The sequence below is a fragment of the Labrus bergylta genome, chromosome 6 (genome assembly GCF_963930695.1).
Source record: "Labrus bergylta chromosome 6, fLabBer1.1, whole genome shotgun sequence".
In the NCBI taxonomy this organism is placed as follows: Eukaryota; Metazoa; Chordata; class Actinopteri; order Labriformes; family Labridae; genus Labrus; species Labrus bergylta.
This window is the reverse complement of record NC_089200.1, coordinates 14,889,554-14,905,057: the sequence shown is the minus strand read 5'-3', so window position 1 is coordinate 14,905,057 and position 15,504 is coordinate 14,889,554. Positions and strand designations below refer to the sequence as shown.

At 39.2% G+C, this 15,504-nt stretch overlaps 1 protein-coding gene across 7 annotated transcripts in view; it reads right to left on the bottom strand.

Annotated features, from left to right (window-relative positions):
• Positions 1-1,398: 1,398 nt before the first annotated feature.
• The window catches only part of LOC109987951 (arf-GAP with coiled-coil, ANK repeat and PH domain-containing protein 2), a 46,958-nt gene continuing 32,852 nt past the window's right edge, over positions 1,399-15,504 (bottom strand). For 3 of the 7 annotated variants that reach the window (XM_065955805.1, XM_020639237.3, XM_020639238.3), the window contains 15 exons: positions 13,768-13,880; positions 13,256-13,307; positions 12,757-12,857; positions 12,506-12,611; positions 11,854-12,062; positions 11,406-11,475; positions 11,123-11,217; positions 10,615-10,817; positions 9,929-10,030; positions 9,223-9,315; positions 8,426-8,694; positions 8,025-8,134; positions 7,783-7,893; positions 7,280-7,341; positions 1,399-3,510 (listed from right to left, as the gene is read on the bottom strand). In XM_065955805.1, coding sequence (XP_065811877.1) covers positions 3,407-3,510; positions 7,280-7,341; positions 7,783-7,893; positions 8,025-8,134; positions 8,426-8,694; positions 9,223-9,315; positions 9,929-10,030; positions 10,615-10,817; positions 11,123-11,217; positions 11,406-11,475; positions 11,854-12,062; positions 12,506-12,611; positions 12,757-12,857; positions 13,256-13,307; positions 13,768-13,880 — 1,800 coding nt within the window. In that variant the 3' untranslated portion in view covers positions 1,399-3,406. The remainder of the gene's footprint in view (positions 3,511-7,279; positions 7,342-7,782; positions 7,894-8,024; positions 8,135-8,425; positions 8,695-9,222; positions 9,316-9,928; positions 10,031-10,614; positions 10,818-11,122; positions 11,218-11,405; positions 11,476-11,853; positions 12,063-12,505; positions 12,612-12,756; positions 12,858-13,255; positions 13,308-13,767; positions 13,881-15,504) is intronic. The other 4 variants (XM_065955807.1, XM_029278339.2, XM_065955808.1 and 1 more) reach the window with 3 other exon arrangements.

Here is a 15,504-nt window from a genome sequence, read left to right as displayed (position 1 = left end):
GTTTAATCAGGGACTGTTCTGGTATGGTAAGGTTTATTTTTTTTAATTTGTGAACATACGGTAATCTTTTGTGCTACACTTAAAGGTCTTGACTTGTTTAGTGATGTGTGGACCACAGGAGGATTCTTTGGAACTGCATTGGGGGAAATTTGAAATGTGAATAAAGGGAAAATCTGCTGGACAGGTAACGGAAGAGTTACACTGCTTAAACATTTAATGTATTGTCATCAGTTTCTGTTCTTCTGTGAAGCACTTAGTGTCTGAATGTTTTAGTGTAAGAAAGGTGTTTTATAAATAAAGCCGAGTTGAGTTCTTTCGGAAACTTCCCTTCACCTCTCCGTCACATCACAGTTCTCACATTTTTGAAGTTTGTTATAAATGTTGATGTGATCTAAACTAAAAGACTTCTTTCTGAGTGTTTCACATGAGCTCGTCCACTTGCTGTACGTCATTTCAAGTGGTGCTCACTGCAGGCCAGCGTGCCACTTATTTAAACAGCAGGAATAAACACACTGTTATGATTAAAGGCGGATAAGGGCCGGGTAATCTTGTTGAAGAACGTGGAAGCAAATTCAAGTGGAAGTAAATTCAAGACTTACATTGAAGTGAGACATGAATGAATCCTTTTTATAGCTGAAAACTAAAGTTCCATCTCAAGTGATAGTTAGGTATAAAACACAGATGAAAGTCACACTTACATTAAGCTGTTACATAATGCACCTTTATTCTGAAAATTAAAACGCATTTCTGTTAATGCATTTTTTTTAAATTTGCATTTTCATTTGAATTAAGATACAAATTTAGCAGGGCATTTTTGAAAATGAGAAAAAAGCAAAGGTAATTTCTTCATTTTAATTTAGTCAAAGAATGTGCATTTTTGAAGTTGAAAACTAAAATGTAAATGAGACAAATTAGTCATCATTTTAATTTTGAGTCAAATATTACACCCATATTCTGAAAATTAAAAAGCATTTCTGTTCATGCATTTTCATTTTCAAATTAGCTTTATCATATGAATTCTGATCACTAGTCGCTTCCACATCTTTCAGTGTCCCAGCAGCGTTTTTAAACTGAACAGGTCCCAATTGTTGTTCTTCAAATATAAATGAGAGAGCAGCGCCCTCTGCTGGATGGACGGATCACACTGCAGATACCTGCATAACCTCACTCACCAGTAAAAAGCCTAACAAGTTGTAACAATGGGGGGAAAAAAAAGTATCGATCAGGAATTAAGAATCTTTAAATTAAGATCCCAAATATTGTAGACAGTGAGAATTCTTGTATAAAATAATGAAGTCATTATTTATCTGAAGGTAGAATAAACTGAAAGACATTTTGACCAAGAAAATAAAATTCAACTTTAAAAGACAAAATAAAAAAACGTTCCACACTCGGAGGTCAATCATCAGTCCATATGTATTGAAGTTTATGTTAACATATTACAGGTAGAATATACAGGACATGTATATTGGTGTAAAGATGGACAATATAAAATGAGATAAAATCACTGAAGGATACAAAGAACAGCATGTACAAAAGCTTATAAATGATTCAAGTACCACTAACTTTATACTTCACTTGCTCTGGACAGTTTTAAGCATCTGTACAAAATGTACAAGAATTGTATCCCATGTTGCAAAGACCAAACGTTTCCTCTCTACTGCATATCACACCTTATGATATAATGTCACAGAGAGGTGAAGGCTTCATGTGTTTAAAGTCTCAAACTGCTTTCTTTAGTTTGATGTACTATCATGAAATGTGCAGAGTTCATGTGTGGCGTTGAACAGTTCATGAATTATAAGGTGGTGCATTAACTTAGTTAAAGCTTTATGAGATGTGATGTTTCTCGACAGCTCACGTTTAAAGAAATCTGCTTCAATGTAATTCACTTTACAGACATTTCGTAAACTGATGTAGAAAATGTGAAACACTGAATTTGTCTAAAATAATTTCCTAAGAAAGTTAAATTGCACAGAAAAAGAGAAAGTGTTCACTTTCAAATCATTCTTTTTTTGGTTCTCTGCTGCATAACAAGTGTTCCCAGTGCATACGGTGTTGATGTTTTATCCACACAGTTTCTATTGAAAAAAAAAAAGATAAGACTGATTTTCATCTTTGTTGACAAAGAAGCTGCCAAATGAGAGTTGCCTGGGTTTGAATCCACACTTGTAACTACAGTACGTTTCCGATACTAAAACAAACATCACGTTGGTTTAACTTTAACTGAGCAGATTTTCAGGGAAGATCCTATATTCCCTACAAACTCAACCACAGAAACACATTGCCTGAAAGTAAAGTGTCATTGTGTTGTTCAGGGTCTCTCTAAAATCAACAGGGAATCAAACGGCCACATGAACACTTCAAGTGCCCACAGCAATGTGAAGCTCGATTTCATCTTATACCAGCACGAGACTGAAGGTACAAATTAATAATCATTCATCATAACTAAACCCAAGTCCACATAATAACAATGTTTAAACAGCTAATTGGCCTCACAGATGTTGCTGTGGTGACAAAATGGACGATGTAAATCATTCAGAGAACCTTGTTCAAAAATAACTAACCTTTAAGAATCCTAAAATGCTATCTATTTAACATGACAGAAGCATAGATAACATATTCACTTCTATAATTACTGTACATTGTTTAACAAGTCAAAAACTTACCATCAAACTGGTAAACATCAGTGGTGATTTAGGACAAAGGGGTCCGTGCAATGAAGTAAAAGCGGACTACTAAGTATACACTGAAGAGAGTGCTAAAGCAACAAATAAAAGAACCCGGTCACATTTGCATATGTTGAAATATGTTGAGAGAGAGAATTCTGCTGAAAAGATGAAGTATTTAAGAATTAAAATGTAGGATTTAACAGTCCACTATACATTTGTACAGATCTGATGCAGTACAATTATGTTTTTACATTTATAAAAACACATCTTTAAAACTTCTTCCATCAGGAAGTGTGACAAAAGATTGAAGTTAATCAAAGTAAGAGACAGCCTTGAAGGCGACTCTACATTCAGACTCAGGTCAATTAATTTCTTTTCATGGCTTTGCACCTTTTAAAGGCTCTAACACTGTACCATTCACGGATAGATCCTACAGGGAAACACAGCCTTTGTTTGAAAAATGAGGTTTGCTGTTCCCCTAAACTTGACAGAAATGCCATCAACAGGGTGATTTATCACAGCTAAAAGGTCAATTCATACAATTTGAACAAAGGGAGCTTTTTCCATATGAAATGCGTTGATGACTTGAGTCCAGCTGTGGTAGCACTAACCAGCTCTGATCATCGCTGATGTGGAGGGAAAGGGGAGGACATTTTTCCAGATGACGTTTTGCCTCCATCTGGTTGAGTAGACATAGTCTCTGAGTGCTAGTGGACGGTGCAGTTGTTGTCGTGTCAGGGTTTTTGTGGATCGTACTGCTGGTAGCGGTTAAGCTTATCCGGGTCGTTTGAAGCCATGTGAGTGAAATCCTGGAAAATGTCCTGGTATGTTTCATCTCCTGTAAGAGAAACACGGACACAAGACGTTAACAACACAGGCATGAATAAGACGTCAGACAGTCAGAGCCACGCTTCCCAATATTTGCATATCACATATTTTTTCCCCTTTATTTCAATTTATTCCTCAGAATCATCAATCACGTTTAACCTTTTCAGGCATTTAGAAATAAATCCATTTAAGCTGAACCATCTGAAGGGGGGGAAACAGCTCACAACTTCTGTCATGATGGTTCATATCATTGAAAATAAGAACCACTAGATCAGAAAACAGGCAGCTTGATTTAACAGACTTCAACTACAATGAATCAGAAAAAAAAAACATTTATCTCAGGTCCAGGATCGTAACATGAGTGGGTTCTTTTTTTAAATAAGCTGTGACTAAACATTGGATTGGATGCTCTTTGTTGCACAGTGGCAGAGTAAAAGTTAAAGTGTTTCTAGGATCCTTAAGGAGATACTCCCTACTACCAGATAAAGATACAGCACATACATCCAATTACATGACTCAGATTATTTAGACTACACTGTGATACAAACAGATAATCCATGTGTAATTATGCAAGTGTACAGCAAGGTCAAAATACCAATAGAGAGAAGTGCCCATGCACAGCGGCAGATTCATCAGCACAAGAATGAAAAAGAAAAAGTCGGCCATACCTGTCAGAGTGTCAGCGAGGCTTGAAATATGAAACAGATCAATGCAGAGGCAGAAAACAAAGAGCATTAACAGTAAAAGCAAAAACAGCCAAAGAGTTTTTCATAAGCAACCGGAGATCGACTCAGAAATGAAAGACAAGCCCACAAAGGTACATTTTTTGATAACAACTGTATTGTGTTTAAAGTGCAGGAGTTTATGTACAAAAATACAGTTGTGTTGGCCTCAGCACCCCCAAAGAAACAGAAGAGAACAGAAGAAAGGCACAAACTCTGGGGAGGAGAGTGACAGAAGAAAAGCAAAAACAAAGAACAAGAGAGTGACTTTACAAGGAGAGAAGAAGAAGAGCGCGTTGTGAAAGAGAGGACGGCTTCCTCTCACACCGGAGAGGTCGGTCACAATCGACTTCTTAATGTTTGGGAACCAAACTTTAGAATATAGATGGAAAAAAAAAAAGTATAGATTACAAACGACATATTCATGAAAAATATCAACAAAAAAAAGACGAACAAAATACAAAATTCTCTAAATATTTCAAAAATCAACGTTTAAATTCTAACAAAAATCACAGAGAAACCCTCAGGCTAAGAAGCAGCGCTCGAATAAAACTGCAGACACTCGAATAAAACTGCAGACTTCAAAGGAAAAAGATGGAGGGAGGATTGATGAGGTCAGTTTTCCTCACACATTACTCTTGAAAATCTCTTTGACGGTCCATTCATTCATCAACTGATTGGACAAGCTGATGAAGAGGCTGTCAAGTACGCAGACAACTAACAAATCCTTTCACAATAAAACTCACTACATTTGGATCAATCAGAGACACTTCAGACTCCACTCTCCTCCTTTAAACATCCTTCTTTTCCTCTCATGATCAGGGGTTCTGTTGTACACCTCTAAGGCGACAACAACAGTTCTTGTACTTTTCTCTATCATCAACCATTGCACACGCTAAAGAAACAATTCTTATACAGATATAAGAGAAAACTTCCCTTCATAGAGACATTTAGGACAGTTAAGTGTCATTCTTTGTCATTCAGGTCCAAACATTCCTGACGTACTTAAAAAAAAAAAAAAAACAAGTCTTCAGGCCTAAAAACAGTCTGGCTACTTAAAAAGCAGCATGTCTAGCCCTCAATATAAGATACTCAATTCTTCAACATCAAGTGGATGACATTTCTGAGCCTAGCCCCCTCCTCATGTGGTGGACACACAGAAATACACAAATCCCTTTTTCCTACAATCTGAGAAAGCCCTCCGCATCATCTACTGTAAAAATGCACGTGTCAACACAATCACAGCACAATCACGTATCTCTGCCCTAACTATTAAATGCATCCCCACACTAGACAGACATTCAAACCATCTCTTATTGCCCTGCCAGCAGCGGGATGTGCTGCTTTATAAAGGTGAAAGTGATGAAGAAATACGCTTTTAATCAAAGTGCTTCGGTGCCCTCGGAGGATGTGAGGCTGCATGGAGTGGAGCGGAGAGATGAAACTTGGGGTTTGTTTCTATAATTCATTATTCACTATCTGTACACTCCTTCATCACTCTCACAGTCTACTCTAATGTTTTGTAAAGCTCACATATAATCAAATTCAATATCAGCTAGGACAGCTATGTGATAAAGATGTATACATGGTTACATTTGTTTATACTATTGCACTTGTTGCTTGATGATGTATCATCCTCAGATGGTTAACAGTTGAGTGGAACCCCACAAACATTCAATACAATCAACGGGATTGCACCAACATGCCTCCACCATCTTACAATTCAGGATTCCCCATGATTACAGACGATGCACATTGAAACGACTAATATCTAAGACACAGTTTTGTCATTACATGAAGTCACTATCACACAATCAGAACAAAAAAAGCAAGGATGTGAACAAAGAGCCCCTCGCGGCTCTCACTCCTGTGCACCCAGTCACTCCTATCTCAGCTAATTCTGTCAGACTATAAAGCAATCTATACGATGCACGTCATTTACAACATTTACATTGAGTATAGTCAGTATATGGCTCCTTCATTTATCTTTAGAAAAGAGAACTGCATTAAAATAGATGTTTTCTGATCAGGCATGTAACAACATCAAGATGCATTATGTTTGAACATCCAAACAGTTGAAGGAAGTAAACAGGCTGCGATTACTGTTAAGACTGAAAATAAGAACCACAGATCGCAGACAAAAGGTACAGTAGTTGCATAACCATTAGAAGGAATGTGCATAAAAGAAATCACACAGGTCAATTTTAAAATAAAACATCTGTAGACACACGCTGTACCTCTCCACACCGATACAAGATTTAAAATAAAAAAGTCATTCAAATGTCAATATTATTGCCAGACAGAGGAAACTTCTGCAACTTTGAGGTCCGAGTGTCACTGGATACTGGTGGCAGTTACTGGGTAGCTAATATTTTTTTGCTGAAATACTGAGAGTAATAACAGAGACACAATACTGATTAAAAACATCTCATCACTGACCACCTCTTAAACAAAGGGAATCAGCTGAAGTATAGTCTTATTTTAAAGGGAGAATGACAGATTATCTGGTACAAAGTGACACTGTTTCTTTTTGTGCTCTCTTTATATTTACACGAGTAAAAGTATCTTCTTTTATTTAAAATGCTGATGTTCCACTTTGGAAAAAAACTCTTCAGTAATGTCCACAGGCGATGGCTTTAACCTGGTCACACTGATACCACATGGGGGTGCGGGGTGGTGTAGCACCTGGCAGGAGCTGGAGGTTAAGATGGCGGTTTCTCTCACAGTACAGCAGGAAACAGGAGCACAACTGACAGCGACAAGCTCAGCTCATTTAACCAAGTCAATCAAAGTTAGCCAAACATGGAGGTATCTTAATCAAAAACAATACCACTGATACTGAATCGTCCTGTTAATTGCAGTTTAGTAGTCAGCCGACCCCAGCTCTGAGACCTGGTATTACGTTTCCTGTTCTGAACCTAGTTTTTACAGGTTGTAGCTCCTGTGTTATAATGATGACATCACACAGTGTTTAAGTTTCATCCAGCTGCAGGCTAATAAACTCCTGCATGCACTTTCTGTACTGCATCTCAGTGGGGCTGTTGGTGTTATATTGACCTGACTGACTGTAGGGCCCCTCCGCCTCTCGCATCTCCTCGTTCATCTTGGCCAGTCGCAACCTGCACGGGAAACAGAAACAGAAAGTAAAACATTAGTCTGAGTTAAAGACATCAATTCAGTTATCAAACATCACTCTTATATCCACAACAGGTTTAATGCCCTTTAGGATAATGCTTAGCTCTAATAAATAATACTGGAAATACTTAGTAACGTCCAAAGATCCAATGTGGGATTAAATAAAGACGTGTTAACTGATTAAGAGGTGGCGCCTTGTGGAAAAGTTGTTACTCTTTTAGTTAACGCTGACAAACTGTGACCTCAGTATTCAGCTTTCTTATCTCCTCTCCTCTGTCTACCTGGTTCTTGTTTGATCCTCTCAGAGTTTATTTAACCCTTGCAGGTTCATACAGATACAGGTTGTGATATTTGGCTGAGGTAAACAGTATGAAGGCTCAAACTATTCTTTATGTTATACACACAGATGTAAGAATAACACTCACAGTGTGACAATGTCTGCGTTAGCCGCATCCACCGCTATCATCAGGGGTGTTTTCTCGTCAATGTCTGCAGCATTTTGATTGGCTCCTCTTTTTAAAAATAAACACACTTGCCTGAAAGGAGGAGAAAAGGTTGTCATTTTTCAGAGATTACTGTAAATCTGGGTTGCATCACACTTAAAATGCTGTTTCAAATCTTGATAACATTTTGGCACTGTAATGATTCTAAAAACTTGAAGACACACCCCGTGTGTCCCAGCATGGTGGCGTGGTGAAGGGGTCCTCGGCCCTGAGCATCCTGCTGGTTCACACTAGCTGCGTTTTGGAGCAAAAACTCACAGGTGACCAGCGATCCCTGAAATTAAACATCAAAGTTACACATCAAAAAATGTAACTTTAGACTTAGATAATTCAAACTTCCTTGAAGCTAAAAGTCTAATTATTCTCTTTATGGTCATTTCTTTCTGCAATTAATTGTTGGAATGTTATTCTAACTTGACTGAATGTTGATTTTTTTAATAATGCATACCTGTATATAAAAAAAATACAGTCATTGATCGATTTTTGACCGTCATATTTTCTATGATGGACAAGATCTATCAAGGGTTACACTCTGAAATACTGAAGTATCTGTAGAAACACTCACCCCCTGCACCGCCATGATTAGCGGTGTCCTCTTGTCATCTTCGGTGTTGACCCAGTTGACCTCGGCTCCATGGGCCAGAGCCTCTGCCATGTCGGGCAGGCTGCGTGCACATGAGGCCCAGTAGAGCTGCAGACCTGGGCTGTACTCTTTAGGCTCGTAGAAAACCACCTCCTTACAAGGGGAAGGAGGAGGCAGTGTGGCAGGCATGGGCATGGGTGGAGCCTCAGCAGCTTCTGAAATATGCAAGATGGGTGCAGACTCAGCAGCTTCTGAAATATGGAAGTAATTGGAGTCAGGTAGTATGGGAGTTATAAACCCCAAGCCACATTTCTTTCATACATTTTTACATAGCAATAGATGCAATCTTAAGTAAAATAACAAACACTACGTATCTGTGTTTGGTAGTGCAACATCATTTTAATGAAGCTCCAAAACTTCCAGGCTTGGAAAATAATTATATTCCTCCCACATGCTTTTGGAGATCTACATTTATTACTTAAAGATCTGATGAACTCTTCCTCTACTTAGATTGTTAGAAAGTTATTTTTGGAGTAGCTGCATCTTTCTATCTTGATCTTAGCAAAAGCATAAAGAAGGCATAGTTCATGTGTATGTCTTTCAGTGGTAAAGAATGCATAACAAGGGCAAAAAGCGATTACTTGTCCCTTATTTTTTTTACTCTTTTCTTTAAGCCTTATGCTTGTGCAAAATGTTGTGCTTTTATTTTGAGAAATATGGCACTGCTTTAGATTTAAACGAGTATGTAATGGCAGAGGAGTGTTGTGTATGTGACTTACCTGCATCTGCCAGGCTGTTATTGGACGGGGTGTTGGCCAGCATCTCCCTGCTCCCATCAGCACTGTTCTGGATGCCGCTGTCTGCACTTTTTACTGTAAAACGAAAAAAGAGTCTGAATCACTACTAGTGGAAGAAGGCATGGATGGATCCTGCTATGTATATAAAATAAAAGGAACACCTTTACTGCTGATTGTTTTCCGTGGTGCAAAGAGAAAGTATTTTGGCAGATCTTGACACAGAAACTTTGAGTAGACCCTCAGAAGTGGTTTACAAAAATGTTTCTACTGGCTTTTGACAGCCGCAAATTTTCATCTTGTGTGATCAACAGAAACAGCAGGTGATCCTAATATTTTCAACAGTATATGTACACACACCCCCGGCTAAAGTCAAAGGAAACAACTGAATGAGAGACCATCGCCTCTTGATTCAGGTCCCTTGATAAAGAAAAAGGAAAAAAAAGTGGCCGATACCAGACAGAAAAAAAACATGTGTTAGATAAACACCCCCCTCAGGCCCAGAGAAAACACCATACGGTATCCTTTGCAAATGCTTTTTATATGATTGGATGTTGGAATAAAGACGGACTGGATGAGGAGGGAACAGAAGAATGGATGGAAGGTTGTTAGTCCACAGCCCAAAAGCAGCGAACAGAAATGGAAGGAGGTGAAGGAGAAGCGAGCTAAACACTGAGCATTTAGTACTTACTGCTCCTGAGCTTGGAGGAGTTGTCAAAGTAGGAGAAGAGCGAGTCAAGCTCGTCAGGACAGAAGAGAGAGTCACGGCGGGCCTCCGAGCCGCTGGCAACAGCTACGTTATGAGTGATGGGAGTTTGGAGATAGGAAGGTGGAGGGTATTAATCAGGTTGCAGGGTGGTGGTGGGGTTAGGGAGCAGAGATTAGTATAGACGCACAGAACAGCCAGGGGAGGATAGAAAGAGAGGAGAGCGGGGCGAAAGCAGAGATAGTTAGACTACAAGCTCAGTGGACACTGGAAGAGACAGACTACAAGAAGCATTGGAGGCAGAGAGGGCTTAGACATATGCTGTTTCCAGAGAACATACAATATGCCGATGAGAGGACACTAAACTGCGGTGCACAAAGCATCACAAATGACACTGGTTTTGCTCTCTTGATAGAGGTGTCGTAAAGTTTCTGAAGATGCACTAAAAGTTCTGTTTGAGGTGATACTAAAGGGGAAAAAACAAACTCTTAAACCCTGTTTCACCTTGTTCAGTAATTAGATACGTTGAGTTTGATTGAATAAGAGGAAGGCCGTACATAACCGGGGTCAGGATTTAGATGGATTAAATGTGAATAAATTCAGAGCAGAGGGGAAGGTCACATATAGAACAAGATATAAGGTGTGTTGTGTTTGTTATTTTTCTTGCTAACCTGATTGTCCGGAGGCGTTTGAACCAGGTCTGAGCTTTGGCGTGGGCGGTGGCGGTCTAGGGGGCAGATGCTCAGAGCTGCTGCTCAGTCTCTTTTCCTGCTTGCTCAGAGAAACCACTTTGTTGCGAAGCTCCTCGTCTGATGGCCGGCGGACAAAACGCCGTTCCACGTATTTGGCTTTGATGTAGGCCTCTACCTCATGTCTGTTAGAGAGGAGAAGCATTTGTTTTTGTTAGTGAATGCATGTTGATAGTCAGATTATGATTTACTAGTTTATCTGCTCAAACCAGACTCAAAGTGGTATACACAATCAGCAGGATGTGTAATTTATCCCAATAAGCCCAATAAGTTAACTTCTTTTATCTAAAAAGAAGATCAATCCTCCATTTTAATAACTTTTCCCCCCAAAATGTTAAACCTATTCAGTTATTTTTAAGATACAGAAAAAACAGTTAATGCCACGATCACCTGGTCTGAAATACCAAAAAGCTTTCCACCAGTTGTGTACCTGGGATCTCCTGGCTGTGGTTTTCTGGCTCCCAGCTCCTCCCGACGAGCCTCATAGATCTGGTTGATCACTCCGTTACCCAGTTCACACATTAACTGTGAAACAAAATTAGTACTTTAAACACATGTGAATATTCAATCAGGCCTTTAAAAGTACATGTTATAGCCTCTAAAGTGATAATCAAGCATACAGATAAGGACAAAAATAAGTTTATGTTTGAATAAAAGGTCATTTTGGAGACTTTCAGTTTGGCCTTCACATTCATTTGTTTGATCTTACTCACCTTTAAAAGCTCTGGCTCCCATGAATCTAAAGTCAAAGACCGAACCTTGGAGAAATGTACTCCGAGGCTCCTGCAGATGAAAGAAGCAATTAAAAAGGGCTATAAAGGCCAAATGTTGAAAAGCCTATACATCATTTTATTTCCAACACATGTGGGTGAAGTTCAGGTTTTGGCCACAAGGTGGAAACTTAGAACTACAAAATCAAGGCCTTGTATTAAAATGTTAACCCAGTAAAAACAGAATGTAGTTCTCCTGGACTAATATGTCCAAACACACTATGGTATGTCAACTCCTAGTTCATAGTGAGGAAGATTATACCTTTATATGGATAGCATTTGGACTGACCTGAACACTTATCTTTATTGAAATTTGACCAGTATAATATCTACATATTTATTTATTACTGAGAGAATTATTACAATGATATTACACTCTGTCGTACTTTACCTGTGTATACCAGAGCACTGTATGCAGAGGGTAATGCCCAGATTGATGCTAGCCCAGCGAGGGTCTGGCTGGCCACAGTCACAGCAGCAAGTGTTGCCTGGGATGGCCAGGACCTTCTGCAGGGCACTCTCTCCTTTCAGTGATCTCTCCTTTGGCTCTCCACCAGAGTCCAGGCTCCCTGTCGACGTGGAAGACTTCCTGTCCAGTTTCTGACAAAAGAGAAAAAGGGAAGGCACAGACACCCAGAGAGATTTTAAAGACTTATTGAGATGGAATAAGATAAAATTCAACAAAAAATCTGAAGACAACAAGAGAATAGGAAACTGGTGTTATGTATATATACACACAGGTTGAACACATGCCTATTATTTAGTTATGTAATGCTTATATCAACTAAAGGTGCAACGATCAACTGTCTGTGATTAATGATCAGCCGGTCTTTACAAATATAGATCATTCTGAGCTGATCGCAGACTCACACAAGCTAACATGTCAACATTGTAGGAAATAAGATTGATTTTCCATAAAGAATTTTTCTGTGGATTATAAAAAAAAAATGGAAATGAGAATTGGCTAAAGAAATTTCAATCAGTAGAGCTTTAATATCAACCTCTTAAATTATTCTTTAAGTGTCAGTGTGTTTGGTTTTTACCTCGCCCTCATCTCCCTTGTCTCTGAAGGCAGTGGCGATGCTGTTCTGGACGGCTTTGATCCAGGCCTGTCGCAGCTTCTCTGAGTCTGCCTGCATCATACAGCTCCTGTAGAAACACCCAAGCATCACACAACCGCTGCATGCTGCATGTTTGTGTGGTTAGAGGTGGGTAGACTGATACTCCACCTCCCCACCGTTAGTAGCATATTCCAGTGCTGATAGGGAGGGATGCCTCAGTGAGTCAAACTTACTTGGTGGGTGATACCACTTCGAAACAGAAGCGGCGCTCTATGTCCTCACAGTGTTTCACTGTACAAAGCCTCAGGTCTTCCACCACCACAGTAGGGTTGTCCTGAGGGGACAGTACAGCAGCTTTGATTAAACACAAACCCACACACGCACAATGCTAAACACCTGAAATGATGCTGAGAAAATGTTTTCTGTGTAACGTATGTTCAGGTAAAGACATACGATTGGAACTGAGAAATGTGTTTTACAGTTAAAACTGACAAATGTGATCATCTTGCCTTGAACAATATACTGTATGTAGACTCTGTATTTCATCAAATATTTTAACACATGTTCACATATAGCTGCCGTTTAGCTGACACTACATGATTTAAACTGGCTACTAGAGCTCGACAATGGGGCCACAGCATACTATTAAAAATACATGTGTGGGGTATTTGTGCTGGAAGTCAAACACATGCATATTTAATTGTGGTGTGTGCGGGGAGTCACTTGACATACCTTAAATTTCTTCTGGTAAACTAGCTGATTGTTCTGGATGGAGAACCAACGCCTGAAAGGAGATCATGAGAAAAACAAAGTCACACGGCGTTTGCTAGTGATGCTCTGGAAATAACACACTTTGACACAGTTTCAGAGAGGATGAAACAATATTACTTCAAGAAAAGAGAAATGGCTGATGGGTAAATACATTTATTCAGAAGGTCTGTGTGTAAGCTTGTGATTTAAATCCGGGAAAACGATGCTACCTGTATGCCTCTATGATCATTAAGTGAACAGTATAACCTCTTCCTTCCACATTTAACCCAATAATATATTGTGACCGTGATCAAAAAGTCCTCATCAGAACATGTTTTAAAACACACATGTGAAGTACCTTTCATTTGTCTATCCTACCTTTTAATTGACAGCACTCGCCCTTTTTTTATTATCCCCATATAGCTTGTCCTTATCATAAGTTTGATTTGTAATGTCTTTATAAAGATGCAAATCTAATAGTCTCTTTGTCCTACCTATTCCACGTCTTGAAGGCATTGCTGGCCCTCTTAAACAGATAACCCTCCATGGCGATGCCGTTGTCTGCGTCAACATTGTACTCCAGCTTGGTGTCGTCATTCGAGAAATCCTGAACAGAAGAGAGTAAAGAAACAGGAAGGACAGGAGAAAAGAAAATACTTAACAAATTATTTTGTCTTAAAATGTAAAGACCAACAAAAGACAAACAACCACTCACAAATCAATAAACTAAAGATGTACAATGTCGCGGTACTGGTGGCTTTCTCTCATTGTAGAAAATGACACAACACTTTTCCTGAAGTTTTTTTCCCTCACACTGCAGAGCTTTGGCTCTACTCAACCCATTTGGAACTGGTGGTATTACTTTCTCTACATTTCCCCCTACTGCAGATAGTACCTGCTAAAGGTGGGTTCATGGCTGAACAACTTGGCTATGTCAAGTGAAACCGCTGGGTGCCTGCCTGTCTGCACATAAACCTGACCTCTGTGAGCAATCAGTGGGCTACACTGTTTTACCTCCACCATCTGCTAGCTTGCAACCTTGGCTGAGGTGATACAAGAAAGAGTTCTAGGTAACAGGTATAACAACAGATATTATCCCCAATTTTTTGCCAAACAACAAAAATGAAGAGTTGCAAGTGAGCTGAGTTGTATAATGCAGATTAAATCAGGCATTAGTCTCACTTGATGACACACTGATGATGATCACTACACACCCACCTAAATGAGGTTTAAGCAGAGAGGCAGGCAGAACAGCCATAGCTTATACTGATGGATTAAAAATATAATGAATGAGAGAGAAGGATAAATATAGATTTTGAAAAATGCTGAAAGACACAGCCTCCAAGATTTAAAATGGTTTCAAGGCTTTGGTCTGTTTTACTTTTTCCTTCGTGCTTCATTTGGTTAGATACTTGCACATGCCGATAGATGAGAAGACAAATGTGATGAAAAAAAATTACTTATCCATTTGAGTCTCTCTATTAGATTGGACTTCAGTAAAACTGGTGATTAAAGTCTAATATCTCAAATTTAGTATTTACCCACCATGTACTACGTCCCCATTACATCAATGCAAGCACAAACATTCTCGACTGAGGCTGCATTACTATTACAGGAGATTATGAAAACTGCAATGACAAATATTGATGTACTTTTGCCCGATTATTTCTGAACATGTTGGTGTTATTCTCAGCGTTGTGTTTTTACTCTGCTGCTGATGTAACTATATCTTATGTGTTGTCATGGGACTGTCCTTGTGTTTGGTCTGGCTTTAACTACCTGAGCTGCTGCCACACTTTTCCTCCACCCTCCTCCCTTTCTCAGATTAAAGTGACATTTAACACCATGATGCATGCATCATGTGTGTGTGTGTGTGTGTGTGTGTGTGTGTGTGTGTGTCCTTGTAGAGTCAATTTACACAGAGTGTCACACTATCTTCATCATTCACAGCTCTCAGCCCTTATCATTCATCCTTCTAGAAATATCCAGTGGCTCTGACTCACACTGATTGGTCAGATTGACCTTTTCTTACCTTATTCAACCAAACAAACATGGTTCTCTGATAAAAGGAAGTTCTGTAACCCCAAAAAAGTCATATTGGAGTTATGTTAGTTCCTTTTATGCAGTGACATTTTAACTAAATGGATTGATAGACTCATAAAAGTAGGCTATAGGGTCAGGGATCATTTTTGGTTAGTTTTCTTTACGTGCTCTTATGTGTTGACGTAGAT